Consider the following 20,674-nt stretch of genomic DNA (forward strand, 5'->3'; position numbering starts at 1 on the left):
ATATGGTATATTTGCCAACTCCATATGGACTATTCACAAATTCCATATGGAGTATTGCCAAATTCCATATGGATTATTAACAAATTCCATATGGATTATTACCAAATTCCATACGGAATTTTAATTTTATTCCATATGGACAACCTACAGATCTCATGGACTAATTAGCATATTCCATGAGATTTTCCATACGGAGTACGTACGGAGTCCATAACATTTACATATGGATATTTCTGTAAAAGTACGTATGGATTCCATATCCATTCCATGTGGAAAATTTCGTACGGGTAATCAGAGTTTGCAGTTGAGTTTGGATACAATCTGAGAGGAATTATTTATTTAAATTATTCATTGGAACTACTAAGTACTCTTTGACTTAGGATTAACACATTCTTTTGGAATTATTGGGAACTTAGTCAAAGACATTCAGGATAGCATTATTTCAATATCAGGATAGCATTATTTCAATACATCAGGACATTATAGATTATTGAAATTCATTAGGAACATTCTGTACTTTTTGATTTGTGATAGGACACTTAAAATTATCAGGGATTTAATCCACAAGACTGTGTCTCTTAAATTTTCACAATGTAGCTTAGAGATGTAAATTGTTTGCTGAATTTACGAAATGTGTTGGTTTTGCTTTTTTATGTTGCATAGTTTAAGTTCCTTGAGTTGTAACAGCACAAACTGGGTTTTGCATCATTATTTTTCAAGCCAAGTTGATGGAGGGAAGAGAGTGAGAGTGAGCGATCCTTGATTGACCACATATGGCAACCAGTTGTTAACTTGGAAATCTAGTTATGTAATAAGGACCATGGAAACAGCTGATATGAACTCACCATAATTTGGATCCACTGAAAGCATATGCAGTTCAACTATCAGAATGCTGGGGCTAGTTCTATCAGAAAGTATGTCATTTCAGACAGCAACTTTAATAAGGTTCTGGCTAAGGACACACTTAACTGAGTTAATTCCCACTCATAAAACACAAAAGGATCATACATTTTTTCCTTAAAATGCCAAGGAACAAACATTAGACAGCTGAGAGAAGGATGCATTCAAAGGTATGATGTTGTTGTCTCCGCATGAATCACCATAACACTAGCCACTTCCCTTATAAGCCTTTAGAGTGGAGGGTCGTCTTGCTTGTGAGATTCTCTCTACATTAAGGCTGAAACTTTTTGTATGCAAGTTTTCTGGACAAGAGTCAAGCATTCAATAGGAGTCTGTCAGAGCAAAGATAAAATATCTGCAAGCATACTTATCTGATCATACTGTATTTCACCAGGATTTTCATGGAACGTGTATCATCTGATTATACAGATCTTGCACCAGACTCGTCCCACCGGAGTGGGGCTATTCAAGCCAGTGCACAAGTCAGGTCCCTGATGTTCTGAATGAACCCTGGGATCAGAACAGTTGGACTGAAGGCAGAGCCCAAAATCTCATCCCAAATGATGAAAAGGGCATCCATGGCCCAAATGTCTTGATACAAAACTAGAGAGAAGAAGGTGGGTAACCCTATGATTTTACCATGTGGATGACAGATCAATGGGCTCAGGGGCCATTCAGTGAATATAGTATGACCTATTCATATTAGAGAATGGTCCAAAACTGATTTGCTTGAATGTATCTCATCTGAACTGTAGAGAAGGATAAACATATCAGGTGATTAGGACTACCCCCATTTGAGGTAGTCATGTGACCACTACAGAATTGGCCAATTATAATGTCTAGTATCATATATACAGTTGATCTCTTCAGTCATGAAAGGCATTCAATATAGCCTATATTTCAAAATGGTTTATATGAAGTGCTTTCTCCTCTGGGCTTACCAAGGTGAATTGAAGCAACAGCTGAACATCCACCTCATCATCCATACTAGCCAATACATTTAATTCAGGGTCATCTGGAGGAATTCCTAACATATGACACCGACTGTCTTGCCACTGCCTGAGGAACTGTTTTATCTCAGTTGAGATTCCAATGTAAATAAAAAGGCAGCCAAGAGGAATCAAATCCACTGCTAAATTTAGTAAACTGAGCAGTTGAAAAGAGACCCATTAACAGTCTGAGATTAAAACTGAGAGCTGAACAAATCATGAAATTTGAGTGAGATTAATAAGATTCATCAGCTGTATACCCAGGTGGATGAAATGTTGAGCAGGAAAATGATGCAATTTCTCTCAATTCACTAGAAAGTCCAGGTGGATGAAGTGTTGAGCATCGAAAAGATCCAGATTTCTCCCAATTCACTAAAAAGGCCAGGTGGATGAAGTGTTGAGCTACAAAAAGATCTAAATTTCTCCCAATTCACTAAAAAGGCCAGGTGAATGAAGTGTTGAGCATCGAAAAGATCCAAATTTCTCCCTTATTCACTAAAAAGGCCAGGTGGATTAAGTGTTGAGCATCAAAAAGATCCAAATTTCTCCCTATTTACTAAAAAGGCCAGGTGGATTAAGTGTTGAGCATCAAAAAGATCCAAATTTCTCCCTATTTACTAAAAAGGCCAGGTGGATTAAGTGTTGAGCAGGAAAAGATCCAAATTTCTCCCAGTTCACTAAAATGGTCAGGTGGATGAAGTGTTGAGCATCAAAAAGATCCCAATTTCTCCCTTATTCACTAAAAAGGCCAGGTGGATTAAGTGTTGAGCATCAAAAAGATCCAAATTTCTCCCTATTTACTAAAAAGGCCAGGTGGATTAAGTGTTGAGCATCAAAAAGATTCAAATTTCTCCCTATTTACTAAAAAGGCCAGGTGGATTAAGTGTTGAGCAGGAAAAGATCCAAATTTATCCCTATTCACTAAAAAGGCCAGGTGGATGAAGTGTTGAGCATCGAAAAGATCCAAATTTTTCCCAATTCACTAAAAAGGCCAGGTGGATTAAGTGTTGAGCATCAAAAAGATCCAAATTTCTCCCTATTCACTAAAAAGACCAGGTGGATTATGTGTTGAGTAATACAAAGATCCAAATTTCTCCCAATTCACTAGAAAGTCCAGGTTGATGAAGTGTTGAGCAACAAAAAGATCAAAATTTCTCCCAATTCACTAAAAAGGCCAGGTGGATGAAGTGTTGAGCATCGAAAAGATCCAAATTTCTCCCTATTCACTAAAAAGGCCAGGTGGATTAAGTGTTGAGCAACAAAAAGATCCAGATTTTTCCCAATTCACTAAAAAGGCCAGGTGGATTAAATGTTGAGCAGGAAAAAATGATCCAATTTCTCCCAATTCACTAGAAAGTCCAGCTGGATGAAGTGTTAAGCACAGAAAAGGTCCAATTTCTCCCAACTAACTAGAAAATCCAGGTGGATGAAGTGCTGAGAAAGGAAAAATTCAAATTTCTCCCAATTCACTAGAAGTACAGGTGGTGAAGAGTGAGATAGGGTTGTATATTTCCTGCAGCAAAACAGAGTTTACAATGTATTTCCCTGAGGATTATGTCCAGGGATACCGATGTCTCTGTCAAGAAGATTCTGAACAAGGAGACAATGTCATGAACACAGAAAATAAAAGAACCATAGAAAAGACATTTCTACTGTTGCAATGTCAATCATTACATGTCCAAAATTGTGTGATACCAACATGCGGAACAAGACTCAAGAAACAAGATTTCTGATAAAATATACCTTATAATTACCTGTCTCAGTTTTTGACAGAGAGACTACTGAAATTCTTGCTTAGTTTTGCAGAGTGTGGGAGGAGGTGAAATGAGGAATGATCCCCCTTCTTTTCAATGTCAACTAAGGCAGTAAACATATAACTGTGGCTTGAAAAGTTGGAGGTGATCAGTTGGACAGTGTTACAATCCTAAACATTTCCTTCATCATAGCCTTGAAACTGAACTCCTTCCATGGTTGGTTCAGAGCGAGGCAGCAGATCAAGGTATACTCTGCAATCACAGTTGAGGTTCTCCTGGTCTGGAAAAACTTCCATGAATGTTTACAACAAACTAAGTGGCATGGAAACAATAGTCCCTATGTGTAGGCCAGTATTTGTCTACCAGATATGACAATAAAGTAAGGCTCACCAGCTTTGATGGACACTGAGTAACAGACAGGGTATGCTCTGCAAGGATGGAAGACTGGAAGGAAGGCTGAAGGAAGACCAGCTTAGTGGTTGGTTGGCTGATAAAATGAATGAGTCAGCTACATCAGACTCTATGTTTCTGTGTAAAATAGAATGGATGGATATGATCCATTGAAAGGACTGATCCCCACTCCCTCCTGGTTAGCATGGACCTCCAGAGGGCTAGACAGGTAGGTCAATAACCAGGATGGTAGCATAAGGTGATGATGACTGGTAAGAAAAATCAGCTTTATACCCCATGTGCCCCATTTTACAGGCCTAAAGCCTATGCTTGGGCAATTGAGAGGGTAGTGGAATTGCACTCACTGCACATCCAAACAATGAAACACCAAATTATAGACAGTATGGAAAGAGCATGAGGAAAAGAAGACAAAATCCATTCAGATGAAAGTAACTGTGCTATAATCTCCTGAATCAATCATTTCACGTGCCATTCATGAAAATATTCAACTGAGACATATTCACCATGTCCATCTCTAGCTGCTGATATGTAATTATGGAAGTTGACTGTCATGTCCAAGGTATTTTTTTCAGATGGTGGAATTGTGGTGCCAATGGAACATTGCCTGCTATATACTCACAACAAAAGATGATTTCAGGTTGAGGCTCAAGATGATGTGTGCAAAGATTTCAATATCTTCTTTGTGTGTCATGCTTCTGATGCTAATGAACATTAACATTGTTGATCCATTCAGTAAGACAGACATTGCTAGAGCAGTTAGACAATGGTTGATCTCAGGTCCTGGAGGAAAACATTGCTGTGGGATAAATTTTTCAAGAAGCAAATAAAAACACAAGTCAATTTAATATGATTTTGTTTTTACTTTTTCATATATGAAGTATAGTAATTGCAATGATTTGTAAAACTTAATATTGAAAAAGGTGCAATTTTAGGCACTTGAAAATTGCAGTCTGGCCTTGTGGAATTTGAGTCAGGGCTTGTTTTTTTTTTAAAGTCATCACCCCAGGGCCTGTGTTTAAAAAAAAAAATCTTTGAGCACTGTCAACACCTCTTGTAAAAAAATTCCACTCAGAATAAAATCCTGAATCCTCCCCTGCTTTTTTGTATCATTTATGTACCATCCACTGAAACAGATTACAGCATCATGTTCTATGTATCCTCAATGAAAAATCTGACTATTTACTAGTTCAACATAAACATTTTATTTTTTTGGGTCAACATGCCCAAATCACTTCACAAGTCTTAGAAACATTTCTAAGTGTTATTCATAACCATCCATTAAAGAAATCCTAAATTTTAGTTTTACCATCCAATTTGAAAGGACTACATGTCAAATTATTGGTACTTTATATCTGTAAACAAAAAAAGTAATGAAATTACTTGGTACCTTTGAAACAGAATGACTGTGATGTTCTTTAAAAATGAAAAAAAGTAGATGCAATGACCTCTGAAGAATTGCTGAATTTGCTATGTGAGAAGAAAAATCCCAAAGAAAAACGGAAATTAGATTAACAAGCTGTATGCAATTTTCTAATTTCGTCAATCTATTGTTGATAACTGACAACAATGTGTCAAGAACTGCAGCAGCTGTAAATAGTAATGATCTGCAAAGTCATCATCTCAGAGAATGGTTACAAAATCTCATCTGACATTAAATCTTACATATTTTGAGGTTCATAAACCAGTCTTCAGAACGGCAAACAAGGGAAATAACCACCGTTAAGCTCTCAATACTGAACTAGGCCTCTGCTGCAGAAAACCACATTTTATCTTGTGTGGTTTTATTGTTTGATTTCTTTATATAAAAAAACTTAATTCTTTTTAGAATGCTGGCAGAATGGGATGGGTTTGTCTCAAAGAAAGCAAAAACTATATATGTTTTCAAGTTTGCATTTAGTATGAATTTAGTATGAAAATGACTAGTTTCTTCTGGCAGCAGATAATAATAATAATAATAATAATGGTAATAATAATCACCATCATCTCAATGATACTATTTCACAACAACTCTTACAGTAAAGTAACTGGGACAGGCCTGATGATACTCATTATTTTTGTATTGACATTGCACGGAAATTTATGATACAGGAAATAAAATGTTTATTTACTTAGCTTAAAGCTATAAATATGGTATTGTTAATTATTATTTATTATTGCAAAATCTACCTTATTTGCATACACTGTTAACAATGTTCTCATGTGCAGCTAATTTGTTAAATTACTATTAACTGACCCATGCTTTTCAAGTTGATTTTAGCCGTGAATTACATTGACTGAGAGACCATAATAAGCACAGGCTTGTCTTTGCACCTGTAGTTATTCTACAATGATAAAGCATTAACACCTGTAGTTGATCTGTGCTGATAAGGCATTAACACCTGTAGTGGATCTGTGCTGATAAAGTGTTAACACCTGTAGTGGATCTGTGCTGATAAAGTGTTAACACCTGTAGATGATCTGTGCTTATAAGGCATTAACACCTGTACTGGACAGAGGCACTGATTATTGTCAGGCCCCCAATGTCTATAAAGACAAGCATATCTTATGGTCAGACTGTGTTAGATACAGTTCTGACAAAACAAAACATTGTCATCAAGAAAAACTTGTTTCTGACCAGGATTCATTCAGAGAATCCAGCTGTGAAGTTTGAACACCAGTACCATATAATCTCTAGTGAGTGCAACAATGAACACTAATGACAATGCATCTAATAAAGTCTATATTTTGCCATCCAATGGATTTTAAAGGTAGAAACTTAATGTATGTTTTTGTTAACAACAGCATTATTGTGATTATTTCATATATGCGTACATACATGGTGATGATATTTGACAATACTAATTCTACCAGCTATAATTTTCTTTGTAACTGTATTAAATGCTTTGAAAAAGTTATTTTTATTTTTATTTGGATTCCTATTATCTTCTATAGGCTTACATGAACATTTACCTTATTTTCAGCTGGAGCATAGTGCTTATTTTAGTCATGTGCACTGACCTCCCTTGAGACCTCAATCTTCCATGGGGGCCCCAAGTGGCCAAGTGGTCTAAAGCACCCTCCGTTACGGATCACTGCCATCTCACCTCTGTCTGAGTGTGTTCGAGTCTAGGATTTGGCCAATGTGGGTTTGTGAGAAAGCTTGCCAGTAGCTTCTCGTGGGTCGGTAGTTCTTTCCGAGGTTTTCCTGGGTTCTTCCTCCATCATTAATACTGGCCACCATGCATAGCCTATTGTGTGCTGAAAAATGGCATTAAACCCCACAACAACAACAACCAATCTTCCATGAGGCCTTCTACAACGGCATTTGAACAAATATATATCTAGGGCAAGAATGTCCTTTGTGGAAGCCTGATTGTTGTGAATGTAGCTTTCTCTCTCTTTACAAATTAAATGATTCCAGGTAGTTTCTAAATTCATTACAAACATGTTTTCTAATATTTTTGAAAGTGATGATAAAACTGATATAGGTCTGTGGTTATTCATATCAGAAAAATCTCCCTTCTTATGTACTGGAGTTACTTTTGCCAGTTTTAGCCTGTTTGGAAAAATACCTGTGACAGGCACATACAAAATTTATAGAGACAGTCCATGATTGTGTAGACTGTGCCATAGCAAAAGCTTAAATGGGTAAACAACTGGTTAATGGAATAGCCACTTTACGGTGGTAAGTGGAGGTAATTTGTAAGAGTTTCTTCCCATTGTGTAAAGAAAGATATGGACTGGGAAGACAAACTTTTAGTCTTTTCCAGGATTATTGGATTCAATATGTAGTGGAGCTTATTTTCTAATATTAGTGTGACTGGGGAATAATTCAATGTGGAAATGCACCAGTACAATCACTACAAGAATGGATTATGAAGACTAAGTGCACATGTCTGTCTGTGCTAGCATGTGTTTAGTCATCTAATTAGAGCCTGTAATTAATACCAGTACCTACCTTGTACCAGTCTGGGACATTTCCCTCTAAAAGGTAGTTGAACTCTATCAGACCCAAACCTTCTTTCTCCTCCATACCACGTGTGTCACACAATCGGAACCTCATGCTCTTTTTGGTGGTGCTTGAGAGAATCTTGTACTGACGGTACTGAAAATTTATGTCTATAAAATTACAATATCTTACAAAACAAAAAAGTATTTTCCACTATCATATCCACATATACAGCTGTAAAAAGTTTAATGTCTGTCACTGGCAAGCCAGTAAAATACATTTATGAAACGTTTTGCTCAAAATGTATTTTTTAATAGGCTGAAGCAACTGTTCCATTTGTTGTATAAGGTTGATTTTCCATAATGAAATGATCTCTCTATACAATGTTGTCGGGCATTTCTGCACACCTAAGGTTTCCATCATCAATATTGAAGTAAACAGATTACCAAATTCGCCCAGTTGATGAAAATAAAATACTGCAATGCTTACCATTGAAAAGAGGCAATTGTCACCAGAACATTCTGTTAAAATAATATTAATTTTGGATGCACGGGATACCACCCTGGTGTCTTCATGACTCACAATATGTCGGCCTATTCTGCACACACCTTTGAAAAGATGTAATGCTAATCCATCGGGTTATAGAAATGAAATACATTACTTTGGACTGTTTCTGTCAGCAGTTCAGTCGAGTAATTCAGTCAGGTTTATAGCTAGTTTTACAAAACTAAACGTAAAAATGCCAATAAATGTCATGAGATATTAAGCAAACTAAACCGATCTTTAAAAAAAGTTAGTAGAGTTCAACATTTTATAATAAAAAAAGTTATTATGTGGAAGAGAAACAACAATGAGTAGGATGTACTGCATTTAGAATGTCTTGTTGATGGGGAAAAATTACTACAGAATTTAGAAACAGACTAAACGCTGCAGAATTTAGAAACAGACTATACGCCGCAGAATTTCTTGAGAATTTATGTTCTAGCAGCAAGTTGACACGTTGGATAGCATATGATTTTGTACATGTGGGACAACTCCTTGCAAAATTGGAAACTTGGATTAAAATGCAGTATTGTTTTAAGGTATAAATTATCATTTTTTATATAATGTATTTATTTGTATGATTCTAAAAGATACACAGTAAGTCAAGATTTTCTGGGTTACTGCAGGTTCAAGAAGGTCATGGAGTGGGTCTTCATGTTGACATTTAGAAATGACATTTTCATATGCATTTTGAGTCAAAATGCAGGATATTTTTGTACACTTTATGAATATCACTTTCCTTAAAGTACAATCGTTCTTTCTTGATACAAAATGGAATTGCCCAACACGCAGAATTTGCAGACATGGTGGTATATTATTTTCTTTATCTGCTTATTTTCACAGAACAATTAAATTAAATACAAGTTGCCAAGACATAACAGTTTATACTTAAAACCATACACAATGTGTCAGCACAAGGCATTGTTCATATGATTTACATTATCACTTTTCATTAGGACTGCTGTGGTGGCCCATGTGGTTACATCAGATGTGGGAGGCAGTGAGTTTGAACCCCACTGGGTCATAACAAAGACATATAAAAATGGTACTAACAACTGCCTCACTTGGCGCTCAGCATTAAGAGGTTAGTGTTAGGACTGGTCAGCCTGGTGTCAGGATAACGTGATTAGATGGGACATCATGATATATGTCTGCAGTATGATTCCCCAGTGCTAGAATCACAATAAACTGCCACACTGCAGACATTGTAGCAATATGACTGAATTTTTTTAAAGCTATTTAAAAAATCTAAATCACATACACATTACTTTTTTTATATTTGTTGAAATGCACTCTTTGAAAGAAACTCACCTCAAATTACTAAACACATGTTGTTGCTGTTAAGCATTTATTATCAAGAAAAGAGTGGAAATCACCACTACATGTAGGTTTTGATAAGCAAACAGATAGGAATGGGGATCAGGTGCATGCATGGGAACCCACATCAGGAATGTGTCTCAATTCATCCACCAAAGCAAATGGTGGTGAAATACTGGTCCTACCCAAACCAAAATTGCAAGCTTGTTTTAAAGCTTGCAGCAAGCTTGCCACAAGCTTATTTATAAAGCTTGCGGCAAGCTTGTATTTGGAACATTGCAGCAAGCTTATTTAACAAAAGTGTATAAGCATGTGCAAGCTTGTTATTTATTTACCTAGTACAATAAGTATATACAAGCTTGCGCAAGCTTGTTACTAGCTTGTTGCAAGCTTGCAGAGATTTCTTGCTACAAGCATCTGGGCTTTCAAAAATCAGACATGATTGTGTTTTCCCCCCTTCCAAAAAAACCCCCTGAAAATGTGAAGGGGGGGTCTGGGAGTCTGAAGGCCCCTGTCCAAAAATGCATTTTAGACTTAACTGCTCCTGGTGGACCATATTATCATAATATATTGCAAAGTTTTACTTCATTCCAACGAAGTAATCTGCATATTTAATGATTAAATAATGTAATCTTATAGTTGCAATGCAGTGGAAAACAAATCTGTTCCGCCAAAACATTAAGTTTAATTCCATTGTTCAAGTTTATTCATTCACTGCAAGCTTACCCAAGGCTGCAGAAGCTTTATGTGTTCCCCTAGCTGCAAGTGTCATGCCCCTATGAAATGATCATGAATAATGAATGAACTGGCATGAACTATTCATGAACTTGGTTCAAGAACCATTCATGAAAGTTCATCAAAAGGTTCATGAATTATTCTAGAATGTGCATGAACTGAAAACAGTCCACAAACTGGATCATCATCATTCATGAACAAGTGCATGAACATATTCATGAACTATGATGAACAAAGTTTCTCAATGATTCATGACTTCATGAACAGTGCCTATAAAACAAAATATGATTACCTGACAAGTCACAAATACCTATTTCATCCTGAATCATACAATAACCTTAGATGGGGGATGGGGTTAATACAGTATAAAATGCAACATATTATCTAAAAAACTGTATTTGATTTCAGATAAATTTAAACTGACAAGTGATATTCTTTTTTTTTACCCTTAGCAACACTTTTTGTATGTTCTGTAATTTTTCTTTGAAAAATGTTCAAGAGATATTGGGGCAGTTGCCTGCAATCAACTGTTGAAGCATATTTCATTGTCATGGGGCTGTCTTTCAGCTGGGGTTTCTCCTGGCCAATCTTCTTCCAGAGACTGACCTGTCTGATAACTCTTTTGTGAAGATGTTCAGGGTCTATAATTTAATCAAATCCTGTCCATTGTCACTACTGAATGTCTCCTTCTGCAACTTAAGCTGTTCCATCCGATTACTGTTTGGATCTTTAACATTGTTGCAGCAGTCACAATTTAATGTCTCTTCCATCTTGGATCCTCCAGTTTTCAAATTTTCCTCCTTAACCTACAAACTTCATCCTCTAACAATTTTACTTTTCTGCTGTGTGGTCTGAAAAAAAGGTAAAGTTAGTTAATTACAGATAATCTCTGATCAACATTGTTTTTAGCTTTTAGCACATTATCATTGTACCCCACTTTACTTACTGGAATAATATGATCCAACTCAAAAATGATTTAATCCCTTACACATAATACTGAGCATTTATATTATTGCAGAATTTTGTCACTGTTTTATATTAATTGAATCTGTCTAGCCATAGGTATAGTCACAGGAGACGGATGTTTTGTTCAGTAAAATATGACAATTTTTTTGACAACATCGTTACACTAAATAACCGTATATATTACAGATAACGGTTATTTCATGCTTTCAAATACTTTCACCATGTTTTATTGATAAAATGCTAGACTTGTGTGGTATAGGCCCTTAGTATGTCACTAATGCATCCACTCCGACTCCGCATGTTGCGTATAGCTGCTTCCAGTTTCATCACGTTGTTATTTGCACTTTTATTGTGAACAGTTTCATGCATTAACTATTTTCTTAAGGTTTTTTTTTTTTAAATTACCAAATTACATCAGATTATAGAAATAGTGATGTCATGTAAAAGAAAACGATCTTGAACATCTCAACTCCTATCGATATCGTACCACGTCTGGTATCGAGAACTGGGGGGTGGGGATGATAATGTTTAGTGATTTTCAAAACTTCGAAGAGCAAGTTTAAATTAGGTCTGAACAAAATCGTGTCATTAGCTTGGTTATAAATAATATGATGACATATATAAACCAATAAAATATCCATATAACTTCTACTGAAATAATCACGAATGACCAAGAAAAAGATACTCACCGTAATTTTGGTCATCCAGGCTTGGTATGCTTTTCCGCCTAATTTTGCTCTCACCAAATTATTTCCTTCATATTCTTCAAAATCGCTTCTCTGCACTTCTACTTACTTTAAAAAAATGATATTGAAAATATTCTCATCTGTCCATTCCATGGAGTCCACGGTTTTTGTTCGAGGTTTTTGCCTAACCATCTGCATGATCTTTGGTTTCTGAGGAAGCTTAACTGTTGAAATCGTGCGCGTATATTAACCAATCATATCACGTCTTTTTTCATAGTCATCCAATCAGGATAATCGTTGTTAATATATTTCGGTTTTTACTGCAAATTGGCAACCAGTGACTAAGTCAATAGAATATGCAGTTTATAACAGTAATGGAGAGAAGAAAAAAACGTTAGGACAAAGTCATTGAAAGCTTTTTAAAGCAAATACATTTTGTTGATGCTGGCCAGAAAATATTTTCCCATATTAATCCAGAAATACTCAGGTTAAGTACACAAGTATTGAATTAAAGATCTGACGGAACATTTACACAGTATATCATTTTAAAAAAAGAAGAAAAAATTCACCTTTATTTAAATTTCACTAATATTGTGAGAAGTTTGTATGATAAATTTTCATGAACATTTTATGAATATAATGATATAGATATTTAATATACATTTTTTTAAGAAATACCATGGTATTGCATCAAAGTACTTGAATTGTTCATGAACCATTAGTTCATGACATTTCAGGAACTTCAAAGATATTATAATAGTTCATAAAAATTCATCAGTGTGTTCATGAACTTCAAGTACATGATTCATCAAAATTCTTGAAGTTCATGAACTTAGTTGAGGAACTTTCATGAACACTTCATGATTGTTCATCAAGTCATGAATTTGTTTTCGTAGGGGAGTGACAGTGATGGTGCCTGCTACTTGGATACATGGTCTCAAACTTTCACAAGCAATGGATATATATATATATATATATATATATATATATATATATATATGAAGAAACTTGTTGCAAGCTAGTTTAAATTTACTTTCTGAAACATACAAGAAAGCTTGCGCAAGCTAGTTTTACTTTCTGAAGAAAACAAGCTTGCACAAGCTAATTTTACTTTCTGAAGAAAACAAGTAAGCTTGCGCAAGCTAGTTTTACTTTATGAAACAAACAAGAAAGCTTGTGCAAGCTAGTTTTAATTTCTGAAGCAAACAAGAAAGCTTGTACAAGCTTGTGCAAGTTTGTGCAAGCTTGCGGTTATATCCAGCTATCTTGCCTAAGCCTGCACTTGCTTGTACAAGCTTGCGCAAGCATCCATGTTAGCTTATAAACATCAAACTAGCTTATCGCAAGCTTACCGCAAGCTTGCCACAAGCTTTCAGCAAGGATGCATTTTGGTTTGGGTATATAGGGATTGGGGTTGATAGAGAATCTTTGTGAGATTTCCACCTTGCCTGAATAAGGAACTGTAGCAGACACATGGGAAGACATCCTAAAGGAACCAATTTGGCAGAGGCATTCAAGGTTCCGAGTAGGGAAAGATAAAGACAAGCAGATAAAACAGTTTTTGCCTGTAGCATCTCTAGGAGAGCCAGGATTCAATTTACCCGAGCCAGGGGAACAGGACCAAGTTTTGGTTCATGAGGAATTGCATTCCCACATATATAAAGTCCTGTGATGGAACAAGTTCTGACTTCTTGAGGTTGGGTAGGAGACCCAATTAAGTTATGGTGGACCAAAAGTGGAACAAATCCTAACGAAGGGATCAAAATACTGGAGAATCGATGTTCTCTCTATTCGAAGGTAGGCTGCTACTACTGCCATAACCCGGGTGAAGAATGCAAAAGAGATTCCGAACGGCAGAACCCAAAATTGAAAAACTTCCTGGTCAAGACAAAAATGAAGATATCTGAGGTGCAGAGAAAAAATGGGGACATGTAAATAAATGGAGACTTCACAAGCAAACAGATGAAGAGTATTCTGGATTGAGGAGGTTGTCTCCATCTTGAAGGTTTCCTCCAGCAGGAGAATGAATGTTTAAAACCTTCTTGATTGCTCCTTTCTGCAAAAGGGTGTGCACCTCTTGCAAATTTCCAACAGACTGGACTGGGGAAATAAAATGTGGGTCCTTGATAGTGGGGGTTGTTCCCAAAACTGTGGAGTTGATAACCCTGGTTTACAATGGAGAGGACCAAACAAATGTCTGTGATGCTTGACCAAGCTTTGAGAAAAGGCATAGAAGAGCACCTACTGAAACATTTGTTAAGGGGATACATGGCATAAGGGGGGATAATTTGCTAGGGCTGCTCCCCCCCCCCACCTTCCTGCCCTGGTAGGAACGCAAGGTGGGTAAGAAATTTTCCTCTTGAATCTGCGGCAACCTGGGTGCTGTGGACCTGATGAGGGAGAAGGTGGTCTAGCCAGAATTTGTCGATTGGACTGGGGTTGTGCCTGCTTGAAAAAATTGGCAGAAGGTCCCTGAGGACGATTTGCCTGATCTCATTTTCTGGTCGATTCTGATGGAACAGGATTGATGTTGGTGTTCATGCAAGTCTTGAGACACTACAGTAGGAATGAGGCCCCCAAAGATGGTCTTGGCTTCTAGAGAAGCAAGATTTTCAATATGTCCAATGCAACATCACAGCAGATGTGCAGAAATTCCGCTGATAATGCCATGGCATTAGATAGCACATGCCAGGATGTTTTGGCCACAGCCTCCAGCATACTTTGTAATGTGGCTGGATTCAGGGAGGCCTCTCTCAGCATACTAAAGGAAGTAGCTGAGAAAAGGTTGGTATGTGAAGCTATAGTTACAAGTAACCGGGTTTTCTGTTCCATGGCATCAATTGTTTTGATGGGAAGTTGTGTCCAGAATCCCAAAGAAATACACTCTTTGGCCACATCAGCATCCAATGGAGGAGGTTCAATAGGCCACTTCAGGGAATGTACCCAGTAGCTTGAAGAAGAGATAAGGGGTTTCAATGCAGAGGAAGGAACAGACCACCCTGTATGTTATCGAGCAATGTTTTGGTCTTGTGAAAACCTCCCTGATATTTCCTCAATCATAGATGAATGTGAGAGAAGAGGTCTGGTTGAGGTGGTACCTTGGAGATCTTTTCCAAACTGGAAGAACCTTATTAAACTGAGTGCCGAATGGTTTGGGGCATATATTGGGGACTAACAAATGGTAAATCTCATTTACTGCCTTATCAAAGGACCACAACTCCTCTTCCTCCTCACCCACCTGAGATGAGTGAGTGGGCCTGAGAGAAGGTGTCATTGCCACAGCTTCTGTCTCAAACTTGTTGGAGTCAACAAGGATGGAAAGAGCATCATTATCCTCATAGTCAAGGACAATCTGAGTTGGAGAGTGGATGGGCATTACTATGTCCCTTTATGGAGGAGGCATAGGAGTACTATGTGTCACAGTCCCTGATTGATCAGGAGGCACAGAATGGAGATGAGTACGTCTATCTACCCTCAATGATGTAACACCTGTAGCCTTCCAAAAGGAAACCACTTGGTGAGGTGATGGTGGGAGGTCAGCCGCAGCATTACTCTGATTGGTATGGCAAGGTCCAGTATAGTCCTTGGGGGCATAATGGACCAGGGTCCCTGAGGTGGAAGGCCCCACATCCCAGAAGGGTTCACAGGTATAATTGGGTGGGTGGGGGACACCGAAACAACCCACATCGCTGCAGAAATGGTTCTATACTATTTATTAAAAACAAGACATCAGTATAGTCAGGAAGGGGAGAAAAGACTGCTCTGAAAGTATTTTTCCCATGGAACTTAAACCCTAGTAAACATATAACATAAACCAGCTGTTGGTGTGTATCAGTTCTAATCCAGTGTGGAATATCTGATTACATTTACAGTCAAGTGATATTTCAAAGCTAATTAGATTAAGGCTTACACTACAGATTGTAAATCCTGCACAGAATGGGTGGTGGAGGGGGAGGGGGGAGAAGGGGAAGCTCGGTCCTAGCCCTGGCCCCGTACCATGAGGTCAATGAGTGATAGATGAAGAATACCTCATCTTCACTTTGTGCATCATGTATGTGATGTGTTGTCTCCCTAACGGAATGGGCCAACATGTTGCAAGAGGCACAATATGTATTGTGGTGATCAACCTCATGATGAGAGGGAGCAATCCTCTAATGTGGTGCTCAACCTCCCTAAAGAGGGTGTAACCTATGGTTACAGCGCTCAACCTCGTTCAAGGAAGGGCACAATTCACTGTCGCATTACTCATCATCCTTAGAGGGAGGGTGCAACCCGCTATTGCAGTGCTCTACTTTCCTGATGGGAGGGCGCCTGCAGCTGCAGTGCTCAACCTCCCCAACAGGAAGGAGTAACCCGCTACCTGAAGTGTGAATGCAAAAACTTTGTCATCTCCCTACGGGGGAAGCTGAATGGCTTCTCAAATGATGAAACCCTCCTTCTGGAGGAAACGATATCCTCAACATTTCAGTGGGGCCTGTTTTTGTTCACAGATCACAGGGTCTTACCCAAACAATTAAGTTAAAAATTTAAGTTAAAAGTGTCTACCACCATGGGTAGAACACAAGGTAGCTTCCTAATTCCCACAAAGTACAAAGTTCTAAGGGGGAAAACAAAAAGCTACAATATGGGTTTTTAGAAATGAACAGACAATAGTAACACTGAGAATTATTGAACACTAAAGAAAGAGAGACCACTAACTGAAGTATATTAGTTATCCACAGGCATCAATTTCTCAGTCACATTGGCTTCAGATGTCTGTACAGCATGGCGTCCATGAAAAGAATGACATATAGGTACATCTACCTTCTCTGCATGACCATGCTACAGATTGGTGTGCAAGAGGTCAAAGGTCATACTGACTTTTTCTCCACTCTGGGAGGATGCATTCACATCATACAGATGGTATATTTTTGGCATGAAAATAGAATAGCTAAGCAACAGGATAAGTAATTGCTCCTATTAAAATGTAAATTCTTTGTTGTCTTAGTGTACTGAATATACACTATGTACCTAGCTGTTTATTATGTTCATGTATAAATGTAGCTTTTGTGTGTGTAAGTGTGCAGTTCTGTCTGTGAGTAATGCATATACACTGTGATAGTGGACCATAACAAGGATAAATAAACTTGTATATTATTATTATTACAAAGAGGGTGGCTTCTGGGATAGGGGTCACATATATTGTTTTCATATGTTCAGCCAAATCTCATTTTATCCATCAGAGATGGAGATCAATGAACCAACTGCAGAGAATGTTTTATTCAAGAGGATATGCTATATTACCACTGTTGTGAGGCTGTGTTCAGAACTTCCACTGTAGCCCCTTTGGGTAATACGGCCCTTGAAGATGGAGTTTACTGTGTTGAAAAAACTGGATTTTCCAGCCCCTACGGGTCCCACCATCAGGATCCGGGTTTCCGGGAGTTTCAAAGCATCTGGTGGCCCATAATTCTCAAAGCTCTCTATTAATTGCTTGAGTGACTAAAATGAACAAAATGAAAAAGAAATAGGATATTGGACAACTTGGAGCCTTGAAGCAAAACTATATAAAACATGTCTTAATGATTGTGTACTGGGTTTAATCGTAGGTCAGCACAATACTGGCTATATAGCTATGATTACAATTTAAGATAGTGTTCCTGTCCATGGCATCAGTGATGCCACATCTTATAAAGATTTCATTTTGACTATTATAACCAAATATAGTACATACCGGGTGTATTGTCAATGGCTTTGGTTTGGTGTAGGAGACCACTAACCCTTCCATGGATCACATGAGAGAGGGCAAAAACATAAAACTCATCTAATCAACATAAAACCTTCTGAGAAATGTGGCTGATATTAAACAAAAGATGCGATTGTCTGAAAGAAATAACTGAATTCACAATATGTCATAATCATAATGCAAGAATTCTCAATATAAAAAATACAAAAACAAATTACTTTAAATTTCTTCCTTTAGCTCAATTTTCAGATTTTTCATAGACAAATAAGATGGCAAAGACAAAATGTACAACTATATAATCATTATCAAACTCATTCAAGCTCTTGCTACAATACATCTTTATGGCGATTTACAATCTTATGATTAATGTTTAAGTTAGAGCATTCATGAGGGTGTGCATTAGCAATGTCTAAGATTAGATTTTCAAGGGTCATAACTCAAGGAAATTTGGTTAGAGACTGCTTTTCATCAAACTCCTCTACTTCTTTGTTAGATGAATCTCCATGACAAATTTGGTTCAGTTCTTTCGATAAATGCTGAAGCAAGTGTTCACAAGACTGTGCATTAGCAATGCCTATCTTATAATAATAAGGGGCCATAACTCAAGGAAATATTTTCAGAATGTTCTCCTCATCAAACTCATTCAAGTTCTTGTTGATATGATTAGCTTCAACACAAGCTTCAGATCTGATAATTAATTAATACTGCAAGCTAGAAAGTTCACAAGGTTGTTTATTTGCCTACAATGAGATGATTAAAGGCTAAAATATTTACAGAATTTGCCAATCATCAAACTCATATGTGCTGTTGTTGACATGTAGCATTAATGCAAATTTGGTTAAATTCCAATAATAAATGTGGGGTGCCAGAGCATACACAAGGTGGCTGGACAGAAGCACAGAAAGTTGGAAGCCATTTCTGTCCCCACACTTTTGTGATTGGGTGAAATAATAATGACAGGGTAATTATGGGTAGGTCGCTTCATCACTGAAAGTAAATACTTATACATTCAACACAGTGCGACGATGGTTATGGTAGAAAAGCACCATAATCCAATGATAGCTCATGACATAAAAATACAAGAAAGAACAACAAGAAATTAAACTGTGAAAAGTTAGCAAAGCTAATTGCCTGCATATTTTTATTATGATATGAGGTTTGTATCTGTAAAAAAGAACATCAAGTGGTGATGAGGATAAACCAGGCAGAAGAAATATGTTGCAGTTTAATTTATTCTTTGATACAGTGATGCTCCAGTACACATCAGAAGTTTTGTCAGTGGAGTGTACAAAGGTGGTGACCTACTTTTGATATTACAGTGTATAACTCCCAAGGATTCATGCAAACATCAGGTATCATGACTATACAAACAACAGTATCTGAAAAGTAGATCATAGTGACCTACTTTGGTATGGTGGTCAGGTACTTCTAAGAAACCATGCGCAGATCTATTTGCATTATTGTATGAGCAAGTGTCCAAAAAAATGACTTAAATGTGAATAGAACTTGTGTTTGTAAAATGTAATGTGGTTAGTAGGCTGATCTTAAGAAAAAAATGACCACTAGACCCAAAAATGTAAATTTTTGAAAATGTGAACATTGTTAAATGGCCTGAAAATCTTACAAAGTAAGTGTCCTATATGTAAATACAGATATACCATATAAATTTAACTCATTTAGTCTGATTGTTTTGTGTAAATTTCACTTGTAAGGGTTTTGTTAAAAAAAAATAAACAAAACAGGCCAAAACTGAGTAAAAATTTGACAAATGTTTGCAATGACCTGGAAATTTAACCAAGTTTATTTACAAATAAATACAAATATGCTTCCTTAATTTTGTTTACCTAAGATTTTTCATAAAGCTGCTAACAAAGATTTTGTCAAAATATTCCAAATTTAAAAAGTTTAAAAGTGTAAACTCTCCCCCCCCCCCAAAAAAAATTTTTTTACAATAGCTTTAGAACTTAATCAGGATATCTACCTCTGAATATAAATATGCCAAACAAATTCGTTGGTCCATTTCAAGTGGTTACTGCTCACCCTAATGAAGTTTTGTTTTTAAAGTCAAAGCTGAAAAAGCTCAAAACAGTTTTACTGTGGACTGAAAATCTATTCAAATTTGAATATAAATTCAAATATGCCTACCAAATTTCATTTTTCTGTCTTTAGCAGTTTTTGATTAATAGTGTGATCAGGGTTATTTTTTAAAAACATCCAGAAAGTTAAGAAAATTTTATTGAAATATTGCTGTAATGGTCTGAAAATAAAAACAGGTTATGGCCATGATATAGTGGGCACAGTTTCAAATCTGTTAAATACATTTTGAGCTGGCATGTTTAATTGTTTAGGAATGACATATGGCTGAAACGTATTGTGACCTTGTTTGCTACAGAAGTGAAGCACTACCAAATAAAAATGCACATGTGTATTTTAAGACTGCATGAGCAATAGCATAAAAAGCTCACCCAAAAATAAAATGTATTCATGATTCCTGGAGTGAAAAGAGTAGGTTGTGGTAAAATATACATGTACTTGGCATGAAGTTGCAGTACTCCTCTGATGAATACACATTTCCAGGTTCACGGCCACACAAGCAGCATAGTACAAACACCTGACCTACTTATAAAAATTATCTATGATCCATAGTGTACAAAAAGTAGATTGCAGTGACCTATATTTGGTGTGATGGTTTAGTTGTTGTTGTTGTAGGGGTTTAACGC

General features: G+C 36.9%; 1 protein-coding gene across 3 annotated transcripts in view; it reads right to left on the minus strand.

Moving 5' to 3' along the window:
* The window catches only part of LOC149808408 (interferon-induced protein 44-like), a 100,233-nt gene that overhangs the window by 23,133 nt on the left and 56,426 nt on the right, over positions 1–20,674 (minus strand). For all 3 annotated transcript variants that reach the window (XR_016424916.1, XM_089976791.1, XM_089976795.1), the window contains exons 4-5: positions 17,513–17,710; positions 7,992–8,138 (exon numbers count right to left, since the gene is read on the minus strand). Coding sequence is in view for 2 of the 3 variants with exons in the window: in XM_089976791.1 (XP_089832917.1) it covers positions 7,992–8,138; positions 17,513–17,710 (345 nt within the window). In the remaining variant the exon portion in view is untranslated. The remainder of the gene's footprint in view (positions 1–7,991; positions 8,139–17,512; positions 17,711–20,674) is intronic.

The sequence above is a fragment of the Sinohyriopsis cumingii genome, chromosome 1, assembly GCF_028554795.1.
Source record: "Sinohyriopsis cumingii isolate HCF-2022 chromosome 1, ASM2855479v2, whole genome shotgun sequence".
Lineage (NCBI taxonomy): Eukaryota > Metazoa > Mollusca > Bivalvia > Unionida > Unionidae > Sinohyriopsis > Sinohyriopsis cumingii.